The sequence below is a fragment of the Leptodactylus fuscus genome, chromosome 11 (genome assembly GCF_031893055.1).
Source record: "Leptodactylus fuscus isolate aLepFus1 chromosome 11, aLepFus1.hap2, whole genome shotgun sequence".
NCBI classification, from domain to species: Eukaryota; Metazoa; Chordata; class Amphibia; order Anura; family Leptodactylidae; genus Leptodactylus; species Leptodactylus fuscus.
The window spans coordinates 46182926-46200947 of NC_134275.1; the positions used below are offsets into that span (position 1 = coordinate 46182926).

The following is an 18022-nucleotide window of genomic DNA, read 5'->3' on the forward strand; positions in this document are numbered from 1 at the left end:
ATCTTGTCCCAAATCTACTAGAGGATCACCATAATGTGGGTCTTCAGTACAAAAGCTAATAGTGGTCCATCATGGTGGTTTATGGGGAGCTGGTGGCTCCCATAGATCCTCGGGCATGTTCACAAGTGGATCATGTGACAGTGATAATGTCTGCACATTCATCATATGACATGATCCAGAGTGTAGGTATCACGCTAACATCTCGAGCCCCCCCCCCCCCCCCCCCCCATATCACCAGCCAGCGTTTTTTCGCCTCCTGCAGCATCAATCACGCTGCATCCAGCTCAGCTTAAAGCAAAAGTGCGAAGTAATTTCACAGTCTCGCCCCCTCACTCCAGAAATATGTGCTGCACAGATAAAAGACAGCGGTGCCATCAGCTCCAGAATTACGGGCAGTGATTCACATTGTGCAAGGAGCAGAGGGATGATAAGACGCAGGCACAGGAATAAATAGGCTTAAAGACTGCAATTCTTGTGTGCGGAGGGATTGAGAAGCCTCGGGGAAGGAGCCGGAGAGCCAATCAGGGCACATCTGTAGGCAGGGATTGCTTGCCGTGTGCACAGTGTGGGGGGTCATTCGTCGACTAAGGCTTCATTTAGACATCTGCTTTCTGTATTATGTAGCACCCCAGGCTCCTGACCTCCTTAAATATCTCTAGCCAAGATCTCCAAGGGAGTGCGGTTCCGTAGCAAAAAACAGGCTGGTTCCCTTCAGAGACAGTAGGAACTGGTGTCCCACTTCTTACTGTCCCCTATTGGATAACATTACATTGACTGTACAGAGGGGGGAGCCCTTCAAAGGTTTACACCATCCATGGATGCAGAAAATGGTAACAGCCTGAATTTGCTTCCCAGAGGCTCATAGCAGAGGTAATATTGCCATGACCGCTGTATTACTGGTGTCAGGTATTATCGGATTTGTAGGGAACAGCATAGTTGTCACATCCCTTCCCCCCACTAGACAATGTATTATGGTCACATTCTGGAGATGTGGTAAGCAATAATCCATTCAGTACTGGGTAGGTAGAGTGTAAGGGGTCCCCTGTCTTCACCTTTAAAGAGGTTGCCCCATTACAGACACTTATCCTCTATGTCACTTCACTGTTGGTCTGACTGCCCAATACCCCAGCAGTCATGAGAGCAGGGGACTGAGTGGACTGGGGGTTTACAGTCTGTAGTGAGACAACCCTGGACTTTGCTGCTGTGGGATCCTCAGGTAGCGGCTCCTAAAACATTTCAGAGCCAAGGGTCATTAGCAGTAGGAGCTAGGCCAAGGACAGGGTCAAACCAAGAACACTAGCACAAGGAACGAGAGCCATGATATTATTATGAAATCTAAGACCATTAATATTCTTTAGCTTGCTGTTTTCTTGACTAGATTTGGGTGGAGGGTTCTTTAAGGCCTGGGTAATGCCTGATCGAGCCACGTAATTGCATCTCTAGTATAACAGTATTGATAGTTGCGATGTTGGCCTGAAGTCAGGTAGCTGGAAATTTTTCACTTTTATCTTTTAGTGCAAACCAAACAATATTGAAGTGTCTGCAAACTGACGCCCCGAGCGGGGCAGAGTGCGTGGAGAACGCAGTGGTGATTTACTCATGCTCTCTGCTTCTATTTGACGTGAGCATAGACTGGAAGAATCGGCTGCCGCAGTAACATCTGCCCTGTTTCTGTAGCTGCCGCAGCCGGTTACAACTTCCCAAGTCCAAGGGTAATTCAGCAAGGCTAAAGCACCTTATTATGGAGGAAGAATATCAGCGTGACTCTATAAATGTTACATGGGTCCAGCTGTTCCTGGTAATTAGGGCGAGAGCACCCCCTACAGTCCATCACATTGAAGTGAACGTTTTATTATTGGTCATAAGTGAGGAGCAGTACAGAATCGGAGCCTTGATATGGTCATGGGCTACCGATTATATCCCAGGCTGTGGACATTACAATGAAGACTGGGGATAGGAATAATTTCAACAAGGAGCAATGAAAGAGAGATGGCTACTGGACTTATGGGTCAGACTGGCTACTGGAATTATGGGTCGGACAGGTTGGGACGTTTCACCATGCGTGAGCTTCATACATGTTAGACTAGGGTCTTCAGAACTTACCATTACGGCAGGACCAGCCAGCTATCTAATGTGTATCACCCAAACGTTGCTCGGGAGTTGCAAAGGATTGGCATGTTCTTAATGGAGATGTGCCACCACTAGAGGTATCTGGCAGCAGTTTATTCTACCCTCTCTCTTCACAATATATCAAGCGAGCGTGTATGGAGAATCGGAAGGAATACCATTTGGCTGACAGCCATTGAAGATGTTTGGGCACCGTAGGTCTACTGGCCAGTGACAACTGTTGAGTGGTCGCAAAAAGTGACAGGAACCGTCAGCCAACAACAGTTTTGGTCTCTCTTAAGATTACAAAGGTAGTAGAGACTTGTTACTCACTCATAACCAAAGCCAAGTCAACTCTTATGTCTTTGACCATCCTGATATCCATGACCAGACATTGAACGAATGTAAGCAAGTATGTGGGCACAGTCCCATCCTGACAGTTTTGTCTATTTTGACCCTTATTCTCAGATTTGGCCAACATCTTCTGTATTTGGTCATTTGATAGTCCGCTTGGCCATACTGAAGCCAATCCTACAACCATACAATGGACGTATATAACAATCTCTTCAGTAATCAGAATGCTCCTTGAAGATTTTCAGGAGCAATATGAAAGTCTTGAGCTGAATAGCAACCTTTACTATTCTCAGGAAGGTCCAGAATCGGGCAGAGGTCTCTTGTGAATATGGTCTCTATGTATGAGAGAAAGAGACAGGTTCAGACCTTAACCACTTAATTTATGCGCTCCATCACTGAGATGTGGGGGACAGAAAGTGACAACCTGGTCAGCTCATCTGCCACCTAGTTCAGCCTCTACCTCTTGTGATGTAAATCCCACAGCGTGAAGATTTCCTTTCTCAGGATGGAATTGCTTGTTAATTCCTTGAATCGCTCCCTCCAGCGACATCATTTTTAAGCACCGCTATTATTTCATCTCCAAAATTATCACTTCCACAACCCTACAGCTTCAGATGTGCTGCAGTTCGGCTGCGATGGTGGATTTTCTGTATTCATGTGCTTGGGGCTGTGTCTCCAAAGCCTATTGATTACAATGAAATTTCAACAGCAGGACACCAAGTATTGTATATGCCTGGAAGAAGAGCGGAATATTCAAGGATCAATACTATCCTTAGGATCAATGGTATCAGCCGTGTCTGGCTCTCCCTATATGGGAATTTACATCTCATATTAGGGTGCATTCAGACTACGTAACGCCGGGCGTGTATGAGAGCCGTACACGCCGGCATTACGGCAGACTGCCGAACACTTCCCATTCACTTCAATGGGAGCGCTCGTAACAGCGGCGTTTACGAGCGCTCCCATTGAAGTGAATGGGAAGTGTTCGGCAGTCTGCCGTAATGCCGGCGTGTACGGCTCTCATACACGCCCGGCGTTACGTAGTCTGAATGCACCCTTAATGTGGAGGGATATGGGGCCCCCATTCACATGATCCCTGAGACACCCCCAACTTTCTTTAAGCAACAGTGTCATTGATGGTACAAACCCTGTTTTAAAGTGTCCTGCCCACAAGAAAGAGGTTGAGTTGTAGATAAGTGGAAATCCAACTGCTGAGACCTCCACTAATTCAGAGAATTGGGGTCCCTTGTACCCCAATCTGAAAGGAGCCACCGTTGTACAGGCTTCATCTCTATAGTAGCATTCCTACTCCCATCGCTCAATAGATGTAGGTCTCAGTGGGTGGAACACCAAAATCTACAATGGATCTCTGTCCTATGGCTAGGGGATAAATACAAGTTGCAAGCCCCTTTTTAAAGGGATTTGTTTGAGCTCAATAACCCCTTTTATTAAGATAAATACAGTCTGGCAGCCATGTGTCTAGCTTTAGAAGAATTCAGTGTTCCAGAGCTTTAATATATAGGTCATTCAGGAAGGGGTGGCTTATAAAATGAGGGTGACACAGCGACTTTGGTTTGTGTATTTAGAAACATTGTAAAAAAAATGGTGGACTAAGTTCCCTAAGTAAACTTGGGTGGATACTTCCAGCATTGAGAAGTTGATCAGTGCGCCTTGTACTATAGTCCCTCAGTCTGAAAACGGACACTGGCCAGCACAGGTAGTCCATCAGGGTAAATCTCAGGCCCATTACACATCTGCGTTCGGGATTCTCTTTGGGGACCCCCTGAACGGAAACCTATGTGCATAGCAAAATGGTTACCTGAGAAAACGTGGTGCCCATAGACTGTAATAGGGTCTATGTGATTTCTGCTTGGTCTCCGCACGAAACATGCACAGACTTCTCTCTCCGCATGTTTCATACGGAAACCACACAACCCCCATTATAGTCTATGGGGTCCATGTGTTTTCCTAGGTAGCCACTCTTCTATGTGTATAAATTTCCGTTTGGGGTCCCCAAGCGGACTCTCCGAACGGAATCCCGAATGCGGATGTGAACTGGGCCTTAGATGGATGAATAGATGAATGTTCTTTATCATCAGGTAGACAGGTGACATGGACACCTCCTCTATTACATGGAATTATAATAAATTTTGTTTAGAAAAATCTTGTCGCTATCCAGCTCTAGAACTGCAGGAACCACTGAATGAGCTTCAGCTTAGTATATAGATCATTCAGAAAGGGGCGGCTATAAGATGAAGGGTGTTTTGTCATGTATGTGTGGAGATACATTATAAAAAGGTGGGCTAAGCTCCCTAAGTAAACATGGGTGAACACTCCCAGCACAATGTAATTCATCAGTATACGGTATATCTTGTGCGGTCTCAGCTCATTTGGATACGTTGATGAATGAATGATGACAGGCGGCACAGTGCAGGACACATTTGTCTGTTACAGTGTATTATAAATACCCCTATAGTCTGGTGTCTGGCTTTAGAAAACCACAATGATGAGAGGGATGGCCGGACAAGGTGTTTTATATACATTGTAAAAAGGTGGACTAAGCTCCCTTAGAAAACATGGGTGAACACTACCAGCACTGGGTAATTCATGAGTATACCATACATCTTCTGCCGTTTCAGCTCCTTTGGATGAGTAGATGATTGCTCTTTTATTATCATATAGACTGGCAACATGGTGCAAGACACATCATCTATTACAAGGAATTGATCGCTGTGAAGGGAGATCAGTGGAGCGGAGACTCACAATGTGGCAGTATGATGATTTTGACTCTACAAACCATTCAGCCGATTATATTTCTTCCGTCGACCCTTAGCATGGAAGATGGTCTCCTCGGAATCTGTCACTTCCCAGTCATGGCTGTCTAGATGTATGGTGGAGAGGGGTTACTCGGTTTTTGGTGTTTACCCTTAACATTTTAGGCCACTTCATAGGCTCATCTACATATTCAGGAGTGCATGAGGTATAAAAGGGGACATTTGGGGGGATTTTCAATTGACAGTAAGGAGGGGGAAGGTCCTTCAACATTGTTATTAGCAACTCTCACACTGGACAACCAAACACATCCATGTGTTACATGGACAACTCATTGGTTTGAATGAACATCATGTAATACTCCATTTCCCCTTTGGGGGAGCTGTAGGGAAATTGATCACTTTTTTGTGCTTGTTTTGATAAATGGAATGACTTACCAATCAGCCAGTGAACACTGTCAACAGCTATACTTAAACAATATGGATGCCTGGCAGTCACATGACCCTGGGTGCTTCTCATAGTGTTCAAGGGCGTTAGTGTGGCATAGTTATTGTGGTCATATAATCAGATCATGTGACAACTCATATTTTGCAGATTTCATATGCATAACTTGTACTGATCTTGAGTTTTAGTATCTTGTACATCAGTCACACCCAGAGCTGCATTCAAAATCTTGCAGGTTGCTGAGCCTCTCACCACAAATCCGCTCAGTACAGACACTGAACCAGCAGGGGACAGCAGTGAGATGCTTACAGGGAAAGAGAACAATTGTGAATGCTGCTCTAGCTGTGACTAGAGCACAAGACATGTTTTATATTCTCTGACTTCTCATTAAGTTTATCATTCACATTGCAGGGTAAAAATATTTAAAGGAAAGAAAATCAGCGGAGAGTTTGACATCAAGGTTGAGCAGGTAAGTGAGGAGAATCTAAAATGTTTGCCCCCTGTGTTTTATCACCCTCTAACTCACATCTATTGCCCTCTGTAAGAAATCACCCTCTATATATGACATATATCACCCCCTGTGTCACATGTATCACCAGGTACCTCACATGTATATCACCCTCTGTGTTACATGTATCACCCACCACCATTACATGTATCACACTCTTATATCACATATTTCACCTTCTCTATCACATGTATCAACCTCTACTGTCCGTGTAACACGCTCTATATTGCAACCTCTCTGTTACATGTATCACCCTCTACATAACACATATATAACCCTCTATATCACATCTATCACCCTCTATATAGCACCCTCTACATCACATGTATCACCCTCTATATATCTCATATATCACCCTCTCCTTCTCATGTGTCACCCTCTATATAGAACATGTATTGTCCTCTATATAAAATAATATCACCCTCTCTGTCACATTTATCACCCTCTATATATCACATATCACCCTCTCCATCGCTTGTATCACCCTCTATAGATCACATGTATCACCCTCTATATATCAGATATATATACCCCAGAAACGAACCCCTTTTATACAGACCCCAGAACAGAACCCTTTGTATACAGACCTCAGAACAGAACCCCTTGTATACACACCCCAGAACAGAACCCCTTGTATACAGACCTCACAACAGAACCCCCTATATACAGACCTCAGAACAGAACCCCCTGTATACAGACCTCACAACAGAACCCCCTATATACAGACTTCACAACAGATCCCCCTATATACAGACTTCACAACAGATCCCCCTATATACAGACCTCACAACAGAACCCCCTATATACAGACCTCACAACAGAACCCCTTTTATACAGACCCCAGAACAGAACCCTTTGTATACAGACCTCAGAACAGAACCCCTTGTATACACACCCCAGAACAGAACCCCTTGTATACAGACCTCACAACAGAACCCCCTGTATACAGACTTCACAACAGAACCGCCTATATACAGACTTCACAACAGAACCCCCTATATACAGACCTCAGAACAGAACCCCCTGTATACAGACCTCACAACAGAACCCCCTATATACAGACCTCACAACAGAACCCCCTGTATACAGACCTCACAACAGAACCCCCTATATACAGACTTCACAACAGAACCCCCTATATACAGACCTCACAACAGAACCCCCTATATACAGACCTCACAACAGAACCCCTTTTATACAGACCCCAGAACAGAACCCTTTGTATACAGACCTCAGAACAGAACCCCTTGTATACACACCCCAGAACAGAACCCCTTGTATACAGACCTCACAACAGAACCCCCTATATACAGACTTCACAACAGAACCCCCTATATACAGACCTCAGAACAGAACCCCCTGTATACAGACCTCACAACAGAACCCCCTTTATACAGACCCCAGAACAGAACCCTTTGTATACAGACCTCAGAACAGAACCCCTTGTATACACACCCCAGAACAGAACCCCTTGTATACAGACCTCAGAACAGAACCCCCTATATACAGACTTCACAACAGAACCCCCTATATACAGACCTCACAACCGAACCCCCTATATACAGACCTCACAACAGAACCCCCTTTATACAGACCCCAGAACAGAACCCTTTGTATACAGACCTCAGAACAGAACCCCCTATATACAGACCTCAGAACAGAACCCCCTATATGCAGACCTCAGAACAGAACTCCCTATATACAGACCTCACAACAGAACCCCCTATATACAGACCTCACAACAGAACCCCCTTTATACAGACCCCAGAACAGAACCCCCTATATACAGACCCCAGAACAGAACCCCCTATATACAGACCCCAGAACAGAACCCCCTGTATACAGACCTCAGAACAGAACCCCCTGTATACAGACCTCAGAACAGAACCCCCTGTATACAGACCTCAGAACAGAACCCCCTGTATACAGACCTCAGAACAGAACCCCCTGTATACAGACCTCAGAACAGAACCCCCTGTATACAGACCTCAGAACAGAACCCTCTGTATACAGACCTCAGAACAGAACCCCCTGTATACAGACCTCAGAACAGATCCCCCTGTATACAGACCTCAGAACAGATCCCCCTGTATACAGACCTCAGAACAGAATCCCCTGTATACAAACCCCAGAACAGAACCCTATGTATGCAGACTCCAGAATAGAACTCTCTATATACAGACCTCAGAAACAAACCGCCTGTATTCAGACCCTAGAACAGAACCCCCTGTATACAGACCTCAGAACAGAAGCCTCTGTTTACTGAGCGCAAAATAGAACTCCCTGTATAAAGACCTCACAACAGAACCCCCTATATACAGATCCTAAACAAGAACTATACACCCAAGGCCAGATTCCTTTCATACAAATCCCAGATCAGAATTCCCCTGTGATAAGAGCTTAGGCCAGAACCTGCTGTATACAGATTACAGATCTAAGACCAGAACCCCTCTGTTAATAGACCCCAGGGCAGACCCCCCCCCCTTCTGTATACAGCATACAGTTCTATTACCCCTACATGCTGATCCCTTCTGTTTACAGATTCCAGACCAGAGTACCCTGTATACAGATATTAGAACAGAACCCCCTATATATATTCACCCCAGGCCAGACTCCCCTTACATATAGGCCGAGGGTCAGACCCCCCTGAATACAGGAACTAGATCAGACTCTCCTTTAAACAGATCCCAGGCCAGTCCACTTCTCTATTGATTGTTCTGTTTACAATCCTTTATACAGTAACTAACCGCAGCCCCCTCTGTTCACAGACCCCAGAATAGACCCCAAACTACCTCTTTACAGACCTCACACCAGATATGTAGCTTTCATCTCTCTCCATTCCTGCAAATTGTCCCCCAGACGTATTCCTGATGCTCAGGTGCCCCACACCCACATCCCTCACAGTTAATGCACTCCACCCCATGTATACAATAGGACAGCTCTATCGATTAACCACCGCATCCTGTTACTGTCAGACGCCCGATTTGGAAAGCTTCCAGTCCTCCCTTTAATTCATCCTCTCCGGCAGCCATTACCAGCTCCTGCGGGACGCCGCTGCGAAGTTTTATGGGTCGAGAAAGCTGTTTTTATAAAGAATCTATAAAGCCGGCGATTAAACGCCGCTCCTGCCAGCCGCAGATGATGATGCCGGATCCTCTGCGGAAAGTGAAAACCCTGAGAGTTTGCACTGAATATTTAGTATTCGCTGATGTTAGCCCAGATATCTGGTGTGGAGACTCTTCCCATAGCTGCCCGAGATCCCTTAGGAACACAACTCTCATCATCCTTGTACATGGCTCATTACATTGATCTGTTGTATCCTGTCCGCAGGCCGAGTTCTCTGATCTGAACCTGGTCGCCCATTCTAATGGAACCTTCTCTGTGGACTTAGAGGTCATGAGGAATGGCGTGAAGGTTGTCAGGTGAGTTGTACACCCTGTAGGTTGTATAGTACCCTGTATGGCGGTTACACTAGAAGCCTTTAAGGATTCGCCATCTCATTATGTCTAACCTTAGAAAGACCCACCATGAGAATGAAGGGGCAGCTGAGCTGATATGCAGTATGCCCCTCCTCAGGGTGCATTACATGCAACCAAAATCATGATTGATTGCCTGATTATACTGCCCCCTGGCTGCACAGTAAACTGCAGCACAGCTCTGTTCAAGTGAATAAAGCTGCAGTTCCCTGCACAACCAGGTAACTGGGGGCGCTGCTGTACATGGAAAACTTCATCACTGGAGCTCCTTCTGTTAGCCCTGCAGCTTCTTCCTTCAGCCCTGCAGCTCATTTCTTCAGCCCTGCAGCTCCTTCCTTCAGCCCTGCAGCTCCTTTCTTCAGCCCTGCAGCTCCTTCCTTCAGCCCTGCAGCTCCTTTCTTCAGCCCTGCAGCTCCTTCCTTCAGCCCTGCAGCTCCTTTCTTCAGCCCTGCAGCTCCTTTCTTCAGCCCTGCAGCTCCTTTCTTCAGCCCTGCAGCTCCTTTCTTCAGCCCTGCAGCTCCTTTCTTCAGCCCTTCAGCTCCTTTCTTCAGCCCTGCAGCTCCTTCCTTTAGCCCTGCAGCTCCTTCCTTTAGCCCTGCAGCTCCTTTCTTCAGCACAGCAACTCCTGTCTTGGGTTTAGGGGCTCCTACGGATCACCTGGCGGCCACTTCACCCTTCATGCAGGTCCTTTCATCTTCCATCCTCAGACGTCTTCTGTTTGAAGGAGCGTTTGATGATGGGCAGCAGAACCTCAGTGTGTGCCAGAAGGGCAGTGCTGCCCACCAGGGGCCAAAACTAATAGTCAGTATGTAAGTTACCAGCACAGGCTTGTGAGATCTGCCCCCGTACCCCAGCGGCACATTGATAGTGCGAGACATGACCACACTGCTAGAGAATACTAAGCAAAGCCGCTAACGTAACACATCAGGGTGTTGCAGCTAAAGAGCTAAAGCTCCCCTATGTAGTCTTATCTAAGGGGGCGTTCACACTACCGTCGGTGTCCGACATGTAGTGTCCGCTCCTAGTGTCCGCTCAAAATCTGTCACGGACACTAGGAGCGGACACTAGATGTGTCCGTGACACCTGTCATTCACTTTAATGGGCATCGGGTGCGTTCTTTTGCACTCCGTGCCCGTCCTTTCCTGTCCGCAAGAGAAGATGTCCGACTTCTCAAGCGGACAGAAAAACCCTGCATGCAGGGTTCTTCTGTCCGCTTGAGAAGTCGGACATCTTCTCTTGCAGACAGTGAAGGACGGGCACGGAGTGCAAAAGAACGCACCCGATGCCCATTAAAGTGAATGACAGGTGTCACGGACACATCTAGTGTCCGCTCCTAGTGTCCGTGACAGATTTTGAGCGGACACTAGGAGCGGACACTACATGTCGGACACCGAAGGTAGTGTGAACGCCCCCTAATACAGGTATGTGTCAGGGCTGGAGGCGTCTCGTAACAGGGATCCAACTGCGATAAGCATCATCGGGGAACGTCCAGCAGCTCCTCATCTCTTCCTCTCCATGGGCTTGCATACACCAAGAAGAGCAATTTCAGGACTGAATGCAATGTGGCACTGAAACATGAATAGAATGACAAAACTTCAGTGAATACTGACACACTAGAAGAGAAGCAAGAGAGAGAGAGGTTGCAGAACCCTGTAGGTTGTATAGTACCCTGTATGGCGGTTACACTAGAAGCCTTTAAGGATGTGCCATCTCATTATGTCTAACCTTAGGAAGACCCACCATGAGAATGAAGGGGCAGCTGAGCTGATATGCAGTATGCCCCTCCTCAGGGTGCATCACATGCGACCAAAATCATGATTGATTGCCTGATTATACTGCCCCCTGGCTGCACAGTAAACTGCAGCACAGCTCTGTTCAAGTGAATAAAGCTGCAGTTCCCTGCACAACCAGGTAACCGGGGGCGCTGCTGTACATGGAAAACTTCATCACTGGAGCTCCTTCTGTTAGCCCTGCAGCTTCTTCCTTTAGCCCCGCAGCTCCTTACTTTAGCAGGGCAGCTCCTTCCTTCAGCCCTGCAGCTCCTTTCTTCAGCCCTGTAGCTCCTTCCTTCAGCCCTGCAGCTCCTTCCTTTAGCCCTGCAGCTCCTTTCTTCAGCCCTGCAGCTCCTTCCTTCAGCCCTGCAGCTCCTTCCTTCAGCCCTGCAGCTCCTTCCTTCAGCCCTGCAGCTCCTTCCTTCAGCCCTGCAGCTCCTTTCTTCAGCCCTGCAGCTCCTTCCTTCAGCCCTGCAGCTCCTTCCTTTAGCCCTTCAACTCCTTCCTTTAGCACTGCAGCTCCTTCCTTCAGCCCTGCAGCTCCTTCCTTCAGCCCTGCAGCTCCTTCCTTCAGCCCTTCAACTCCTTCCTTAAGCCCTTCAACTTCAGCCCTTCAGCTCCTTTCTTCAGCCCTGCAGCTTCTTCCTTTAGCACTGCAGCTCCTTCCTTTAGCCCTTCAACTCCTTCCTTCAGCCCTGCAGCTCCTTCCTTCAGCCCTGCAGCTCCTTCTTCAGCCCTGCAGCTCCTTCCTTCAGCCCTGCAGCTCCTTCTTCAGCCCTGCAGCTCCTTCTTCAGCCCTGCAGCTCCTTCCTTCAACCCTGCAGCTCCTTTCTTCAGCCCTGCAGCTCCTTTCTTCAGCCCTGCAGCTCCTTCCTTCAACCCTGCAGCTCCTTTCTTCAGCCCTGCAGCTCCTTTCTTCAGCCCTGCAGCTCCTTTCTTCAGCCCTGCAGCTCCTTCCTTCAACCCTGCAGCTCCTTTCTTCAGCCCTGCAGCTCCTTCCTTCAACCCTGCAGCTCCTTTCTTCAGCCCTGCAGCTCCTTTCTTCAGCCCTGCAGCTCCTTTCTTCAGCCCTGCAACTCCTGTCTTGGGTTTAGGGGCTCCTACGGATCATAAAGTGATGGTATATCCTAGAAGTGTGCCAGATGGGATTACCGGGTTAGTAACCATCATGTGATGGCGCCCCCTTAGTCTTTTCTTGTAACATTACGCAGGTCTTTGTCTGTCTCATCTCATTAAGGGGCATAAAAGCAGTTCTTGCACCCCACAAATCTGCCTCTGATGAATGAGATATGGCGCTGACTGGTTGCTATGGGCAGCTTCTCCACCTTCTCCTCTGGTTTTGATCCATCTCCCCATTTCATATGTAATAGGAGTCGGTCCACCTGGCGGCCACTTCACCCTTCATGCAGGTCCTTTCATCTTCCATCCTCAGACGTCTTCTGTTTGAAGGAGCGTTTGATGATGGGCAGCAGAACCGCAGTGTGCCAGAAGAGCAGTGCTTCCCACCAGGGGCCAAAACTAATAGTCAGTATGTAAGTTACCAGCACAGGCTTGTGAGATCTGCCCCCGTACCCCAGCGGCACATTGATAGTGCGAGACATGACCACACTGCTAGAGAATACTAAGCAAGGCCGCTGACGTAACACATCAGGGTGTTGCAGCTAAAGAGCTAAAGCTCCCCTATGTAGTCTTATCTAATACAGGTATGTGTCAGGGCTGGAGGCGTCTCGTAACAGGGATCCAACTGCGATAAGCATCATCGGGGAACGTCCAGCAGCTCCTCATCTCTTCCTCTCCATGGGCTTGCATACACCAAGAAGAGCAATTTCAGGACTGAATGCAATGTGGCACTGAAACATGAACAGAATGACAAAACTTCAGTGAATACTGACACACTAGAAGAGAAGCAAGAGAGAGAGAGGTTGCAGAACTCAACGTGCAGATTTATATGCCATTTATGATGTTGACTGTCCCTAGTGGTTGTGAGGAGTAGTTGCAGAACATATAAACAGCAGGATCATCTCTGGGTCTCCTCCTATGATCTCAGTAGGATCAGTCCTCCATAAGTGCCCGGGAGGGGTAAAGTGGTCGCCTGGCATTGTGCCATTTAGCTCACTTGTGTATTGGTGATACCCTGGGCAGTGTGAGTGATCTGCGATATGGTTTATATAGTAGATGTGCAGCGTCACTCACACACAGGGGCGGCATTTGTGTCATTTACTTTGACATGTCTAATAACAGCTCCTGCCGCTGCTATTGTGCTTGGTTTACTGTAGAGGCTGCCCCCCTGTGGAGATCGTGCAGCACTGCGATAATGAAACCAGTCATTTAGAAGTTTATGCTTTGCAGGAAGGCGTCAGATATTCTCTAACATCATAAGACGCTGTAATGACATTCTGTGTGTTTTTCTGCAGCGTATGATCCCGTGTAAGCAGGGGGAGGATATAGTGGGCATAGTGATGGTAGATGAGAGAATAGTAGGCATAGTTTGTAGATGAGAAGAGTATAGTGGGCATAGTGATTGTAGATGAGAAGACTATAGTAGGCATAGTTTGTAGATGAGAAGAGTATAGTGGGCATAGTGATTGTAGATAAGGAGGGTATAGTGGGCATAGTGATTGTAGATGAGTATAGTGGGCATAGTGATTGTAGATGAGAAGAGTATAGTGGGCATAGTGATTGTAGATGAGGAGGGTATAGTGGGCATAGTGATTGTAGATGAGTAGAGTATAGTGGGCATAGTGATTGTAGATAAGGAGGGTATAGTGGGCATAGTGATTGTAGATGAGTATAGTGGGCATAGTGATTGTAGATGAGGAGGGTATAGTGGGCATAGTGATTGTAGATGAGTAGAATATAGTGGGCATAGCGATTGTAGATGAGGAGAGTATAGTGGGCATAGTGATTGTAGATGAGGAGAGTATAGTGGGCATAGTGATTGTAGATGTAGAGAGTATAGTGGGCATAGTGATTGTAGATGAGGAGAGTATAGTGGGCATAGTGATTGTAGATGAGGAGGGTATAGTGGGCATAGTGATTGTACATGTGGAGAGTATAGTGGGCATAGTGATTGTAGATAAGGAGAGTATAGTGGGCATAGTGATTGTAGATGAGGAGAGTATAGTGGGCATAGTGATTGTAGATGAGGAGGGTATAGTGGGCATAGCGATTGTAGATAAGGAGAGTATAGTGGGCATAGCGATTGTAGATAAGGAGAGTATAGTGGGCATAGTGATTGTAGATGAGGAGGGTATGTATAGTGGGCATAGTGATTGTAGATGTGGAGAGTATAGTGGGCATAGTGATTGTAGATGAGGAGAGTATAGTGGGCATAGTGATTGTAGATAAGGAGAGTATAGTGGGCATAGCGATTGTAGATGAGGAGGGTATAGTGGGCATAGCGATTGTAGATGAGGAGAGTATAGTGGGCATAGTGATTGTAGATGAGTAGAGTATAGTGGGCATAGTGATTGTAGATGAGGAGAGTATAGTGGGCATAGCGATTGTAGATGAGGAGGGTATAGTGGGCATAGCGATTGTAGATAAGGAGAGTATAGTGGGCATAGCGATTGTAGATGAGGAGAGTATAGTGGGCATAGTGATTGTAGATGAGGATGGTATAGTAGGCATAGTGATTGTAGATGAGAAGAGTATAGTGGGCATAGTGATTGTAGATGAGGAGGATATAGTGGGCATAGTGATTGTAGATGAGGAGAGTATAGTGGGCATAGTGATTGTAGATGAGGAGAGTATAGTGGGCATAGTGATTGTAGATGAGGACGGTATAGTAGGCATAGTGATTGTAGATGAGGAGGGTATAGTGGGCATAGTGATTGTAGATGGGGAGAGTATAGTGGGCATAGTGATTGTAGATAAGGAGAGTATAGTGGGCATAGTGATTGTAGATGTGGAGAGTATAGTGGGCATAGTGATTGTAGATGAGGAGAGTATAGTGGGCATAGTGATTGTAGATGAGGAGAGTATAGTGGGCATAGTGATTGTAGATGAGGAGGGTATAGTGGGCATAGCGATTGTAGATGAGGAGGGTATAGTGGGCATAGTGATTGTAGATGAGGAGAGTATAGTGGGCATAGTGATTATAGATAAGGAAGGCATAGTGGGCATTATGATTCTAGATGAGGAGCGTATAGTAGGCATAGTGATTGTAGATGAGGAGGGTATAGTGGGCATAGCGATTGTAGATGAGGAGGGTATAGTGGGCATAGCGATTGTAGATGAGGAGGGTATGTATAGTGGGCATAGTGATTGTAGATGAGGAGAGTATAGTGGGCATAGGGATTGTAGATGAGGTGAGTATAGTGGGCATAGTGATTGTAGATGAGGAGAGTATAGTGGGCATAGTGATTGTAGATGAGGACGGTATAGTGGGCATAGTGATTGTAGATGAGGAGAGTATAGTGGGCATAGTGATTATAGATAAGGAAGGCATAGTGGGCATTATGATTCTAGATGAGGAGCGTATAGTAGGCATAGTGATTGTAGATGAGGTGGGTATCATGGGTATAGTGATTGTAGATGTGGAGAGTATAGTGGGCATAGTGATTGTAGATGTAGAGAATATAGTAGGCATAGTGATTGTAGATGAGGAGGGTATAGTAGGCATAGTGATTGTAGATAAGAAGAGTATAGTGGGCATAGTGATTGTAGATGAGGAGGGTATAGTGGGCATAGCGATTGTAGATGAGTAGAGTATAGTGGGCATAGTGATTGTAGATGAGGAGAGTATAGTGGGCATAGCGATTGTAGATAAGGAGAGTATAGTGGGCATAGTGATTGTAGATGAGGAGGGTATAATGGGCATAGCGATTGTAGATGAGTAGAGTATAGTGGGCATAGTGATTGTAGATGTGGAGAGTATAGTGGGCATAGTGATTGTAGATGAGAAGAGTATAGTTGGCATAGCGATTGTAGATGAGGAGAGTATAGTGGGCATAGTGATTGTAGATGAGGAGAGTATAGTGGGCATAGTGATTGTAGATGAGGAGAGTATAGTGGGCATAGTGATTGTAGATGTGGAGAGTATAGTGGGCATAGTGATTGTAGATGAGGACGGTATAGTAGGCATAGTGATTGTAGATGAGGAGGGTATAGTGGGCATAGTGATTGTAGATGGGGAAAGTATAGTGGGCATAGTGATTGTAGATGAGTAGAGTATAGTGGGCATAGTGATTGTAGATGAGGAGGGTATGTATAGTGGGCATAGTGATTGTAGATGAGGAGAGTATAGTGGGCATAGGGATTGTAGATGAGGAGAGTATAGTGGGCATAGTGATTGTAGATGAGTAGAGTATAGTGGGCATAGTGATTGTAGATGAGGAGGGTATGTATAGTGGGCATAGTGATTGTAGATGAGGAGAGTATAGTGGGCATAGTGATTGTAGATGTGGAGAGTATAGTGGGCATAGTGATTGTAGATGAGGACGGTATAGTGGGCATAGTGATTGTAGATGAGGAGAGTATAGTAGGCATACTGATTGTAGATGAGAGGAGTATAGAAGGCATAGTGATTGTAGATGAGGAGGGTATAGTGGGCATAGTGATTATAGATGAGGAGGGCATAGTGGGCATTATGATTCTAGATGAGGAGCGTATAGTAGGCATAGTGATTGTAGATGAGGTGGGTATCATGGGTATAGTGATTGTAGATGTGGAGAGTATAGTGGGCATAGTGATTGTAGATGAGGCGGGTATTGTGGGTATATTGTTTGTAGATGAGGAGAGTATAGTGGGCATAGTGATTGTAGATGTGGAGAGTATAGTGGGCATAGTGATTGTAGATGTGGAGAGTATAGTGGGCGTAGTGATTGTTAGATGAAGAGGGTATAGTGGGCATAGTGATTGTAGATGAGGAGAGTATAGTGGGCATAGGGATTGTAGATGAGGAGAGTATAGTGGGCATAGTGATTGTAGATGAGTAGAGTATAGTGGGCATAGTGATTGTAGATGAGGAGGGTATGTATAGTGGGCATAGTGATTGTAGATGAGGAGAGTATAGTGGGCATAGTGATTGTAGATGTGGAGAGTATAGTGGGCATAGTGATTGTAGATGAGGACGGTATAGTGGGCATAGTGATTGTAGATGAGGAGAGTATAGTAGGCATACTGATTGTAGATGAGAAGAGTATAGAAGGCATAGTGATTGTAGATGAGGAGGGTATAGTGGGCATAGTGATTATAGATGAGGAGGGCATAGTGGGCATTATGATTCTAGATGAGGAGCGTATAGTAGGCATAGTGATTGTAGATGAGGTGGGTATCATGGGTATAGTGATTATAGATGTGGAGAGTATAGTGGGCATAGTGATTGTAGATGAGGCGGGTATTGTGGGTATATTGTTTGTAGATGAGGAGAGTATAGTGGGCATAGTGATTGTAGATGTGGAGAGTATAGTGGGCATAGTGATTGTAGATGTGGAGAGTATAGTGGGCGTAGTGATTGTTAGATGAAGAGGGTATAGTGGGCATAGTGATTGTAGATGAGGCGGGTATTGTGGGTATATTGTTTGTAGATGAGGGTATAGTGGGCTTTGTGATTGTAGATAAGAAGGTTATGATGGGCATAGTGATTG

General features: G+C 46.2%; 1 protein-coding gene across 4 annotated transcripts in view; it reads left to right on the forward strand.

Annotated features, from left to right (window-relative positions):
• SYN1 (synapsin I) overlaps window positions 1–18022 on the forward strand; it is a 57055-nt gene that overhangs the window by 8948 nt on the left and 30085 nt on the right. For all 4 annotated transcript variants that reach the window (XM_075259587.1, XM_075259584.1, XM_075259585.1 and 1 more), the window contains exons 2-3: window positions 6088–6145; window positions 9515–9606. In XM_075259587.1, coding sequence (XP_075115688.1) covers window positions 6088–6145; window positions 9515–9606 — 150 coding nt within the window. The remainder of the gene's footprint in view (window positions 1–6087; window positions 6146–9514; window positions 9607–18022) is intronic.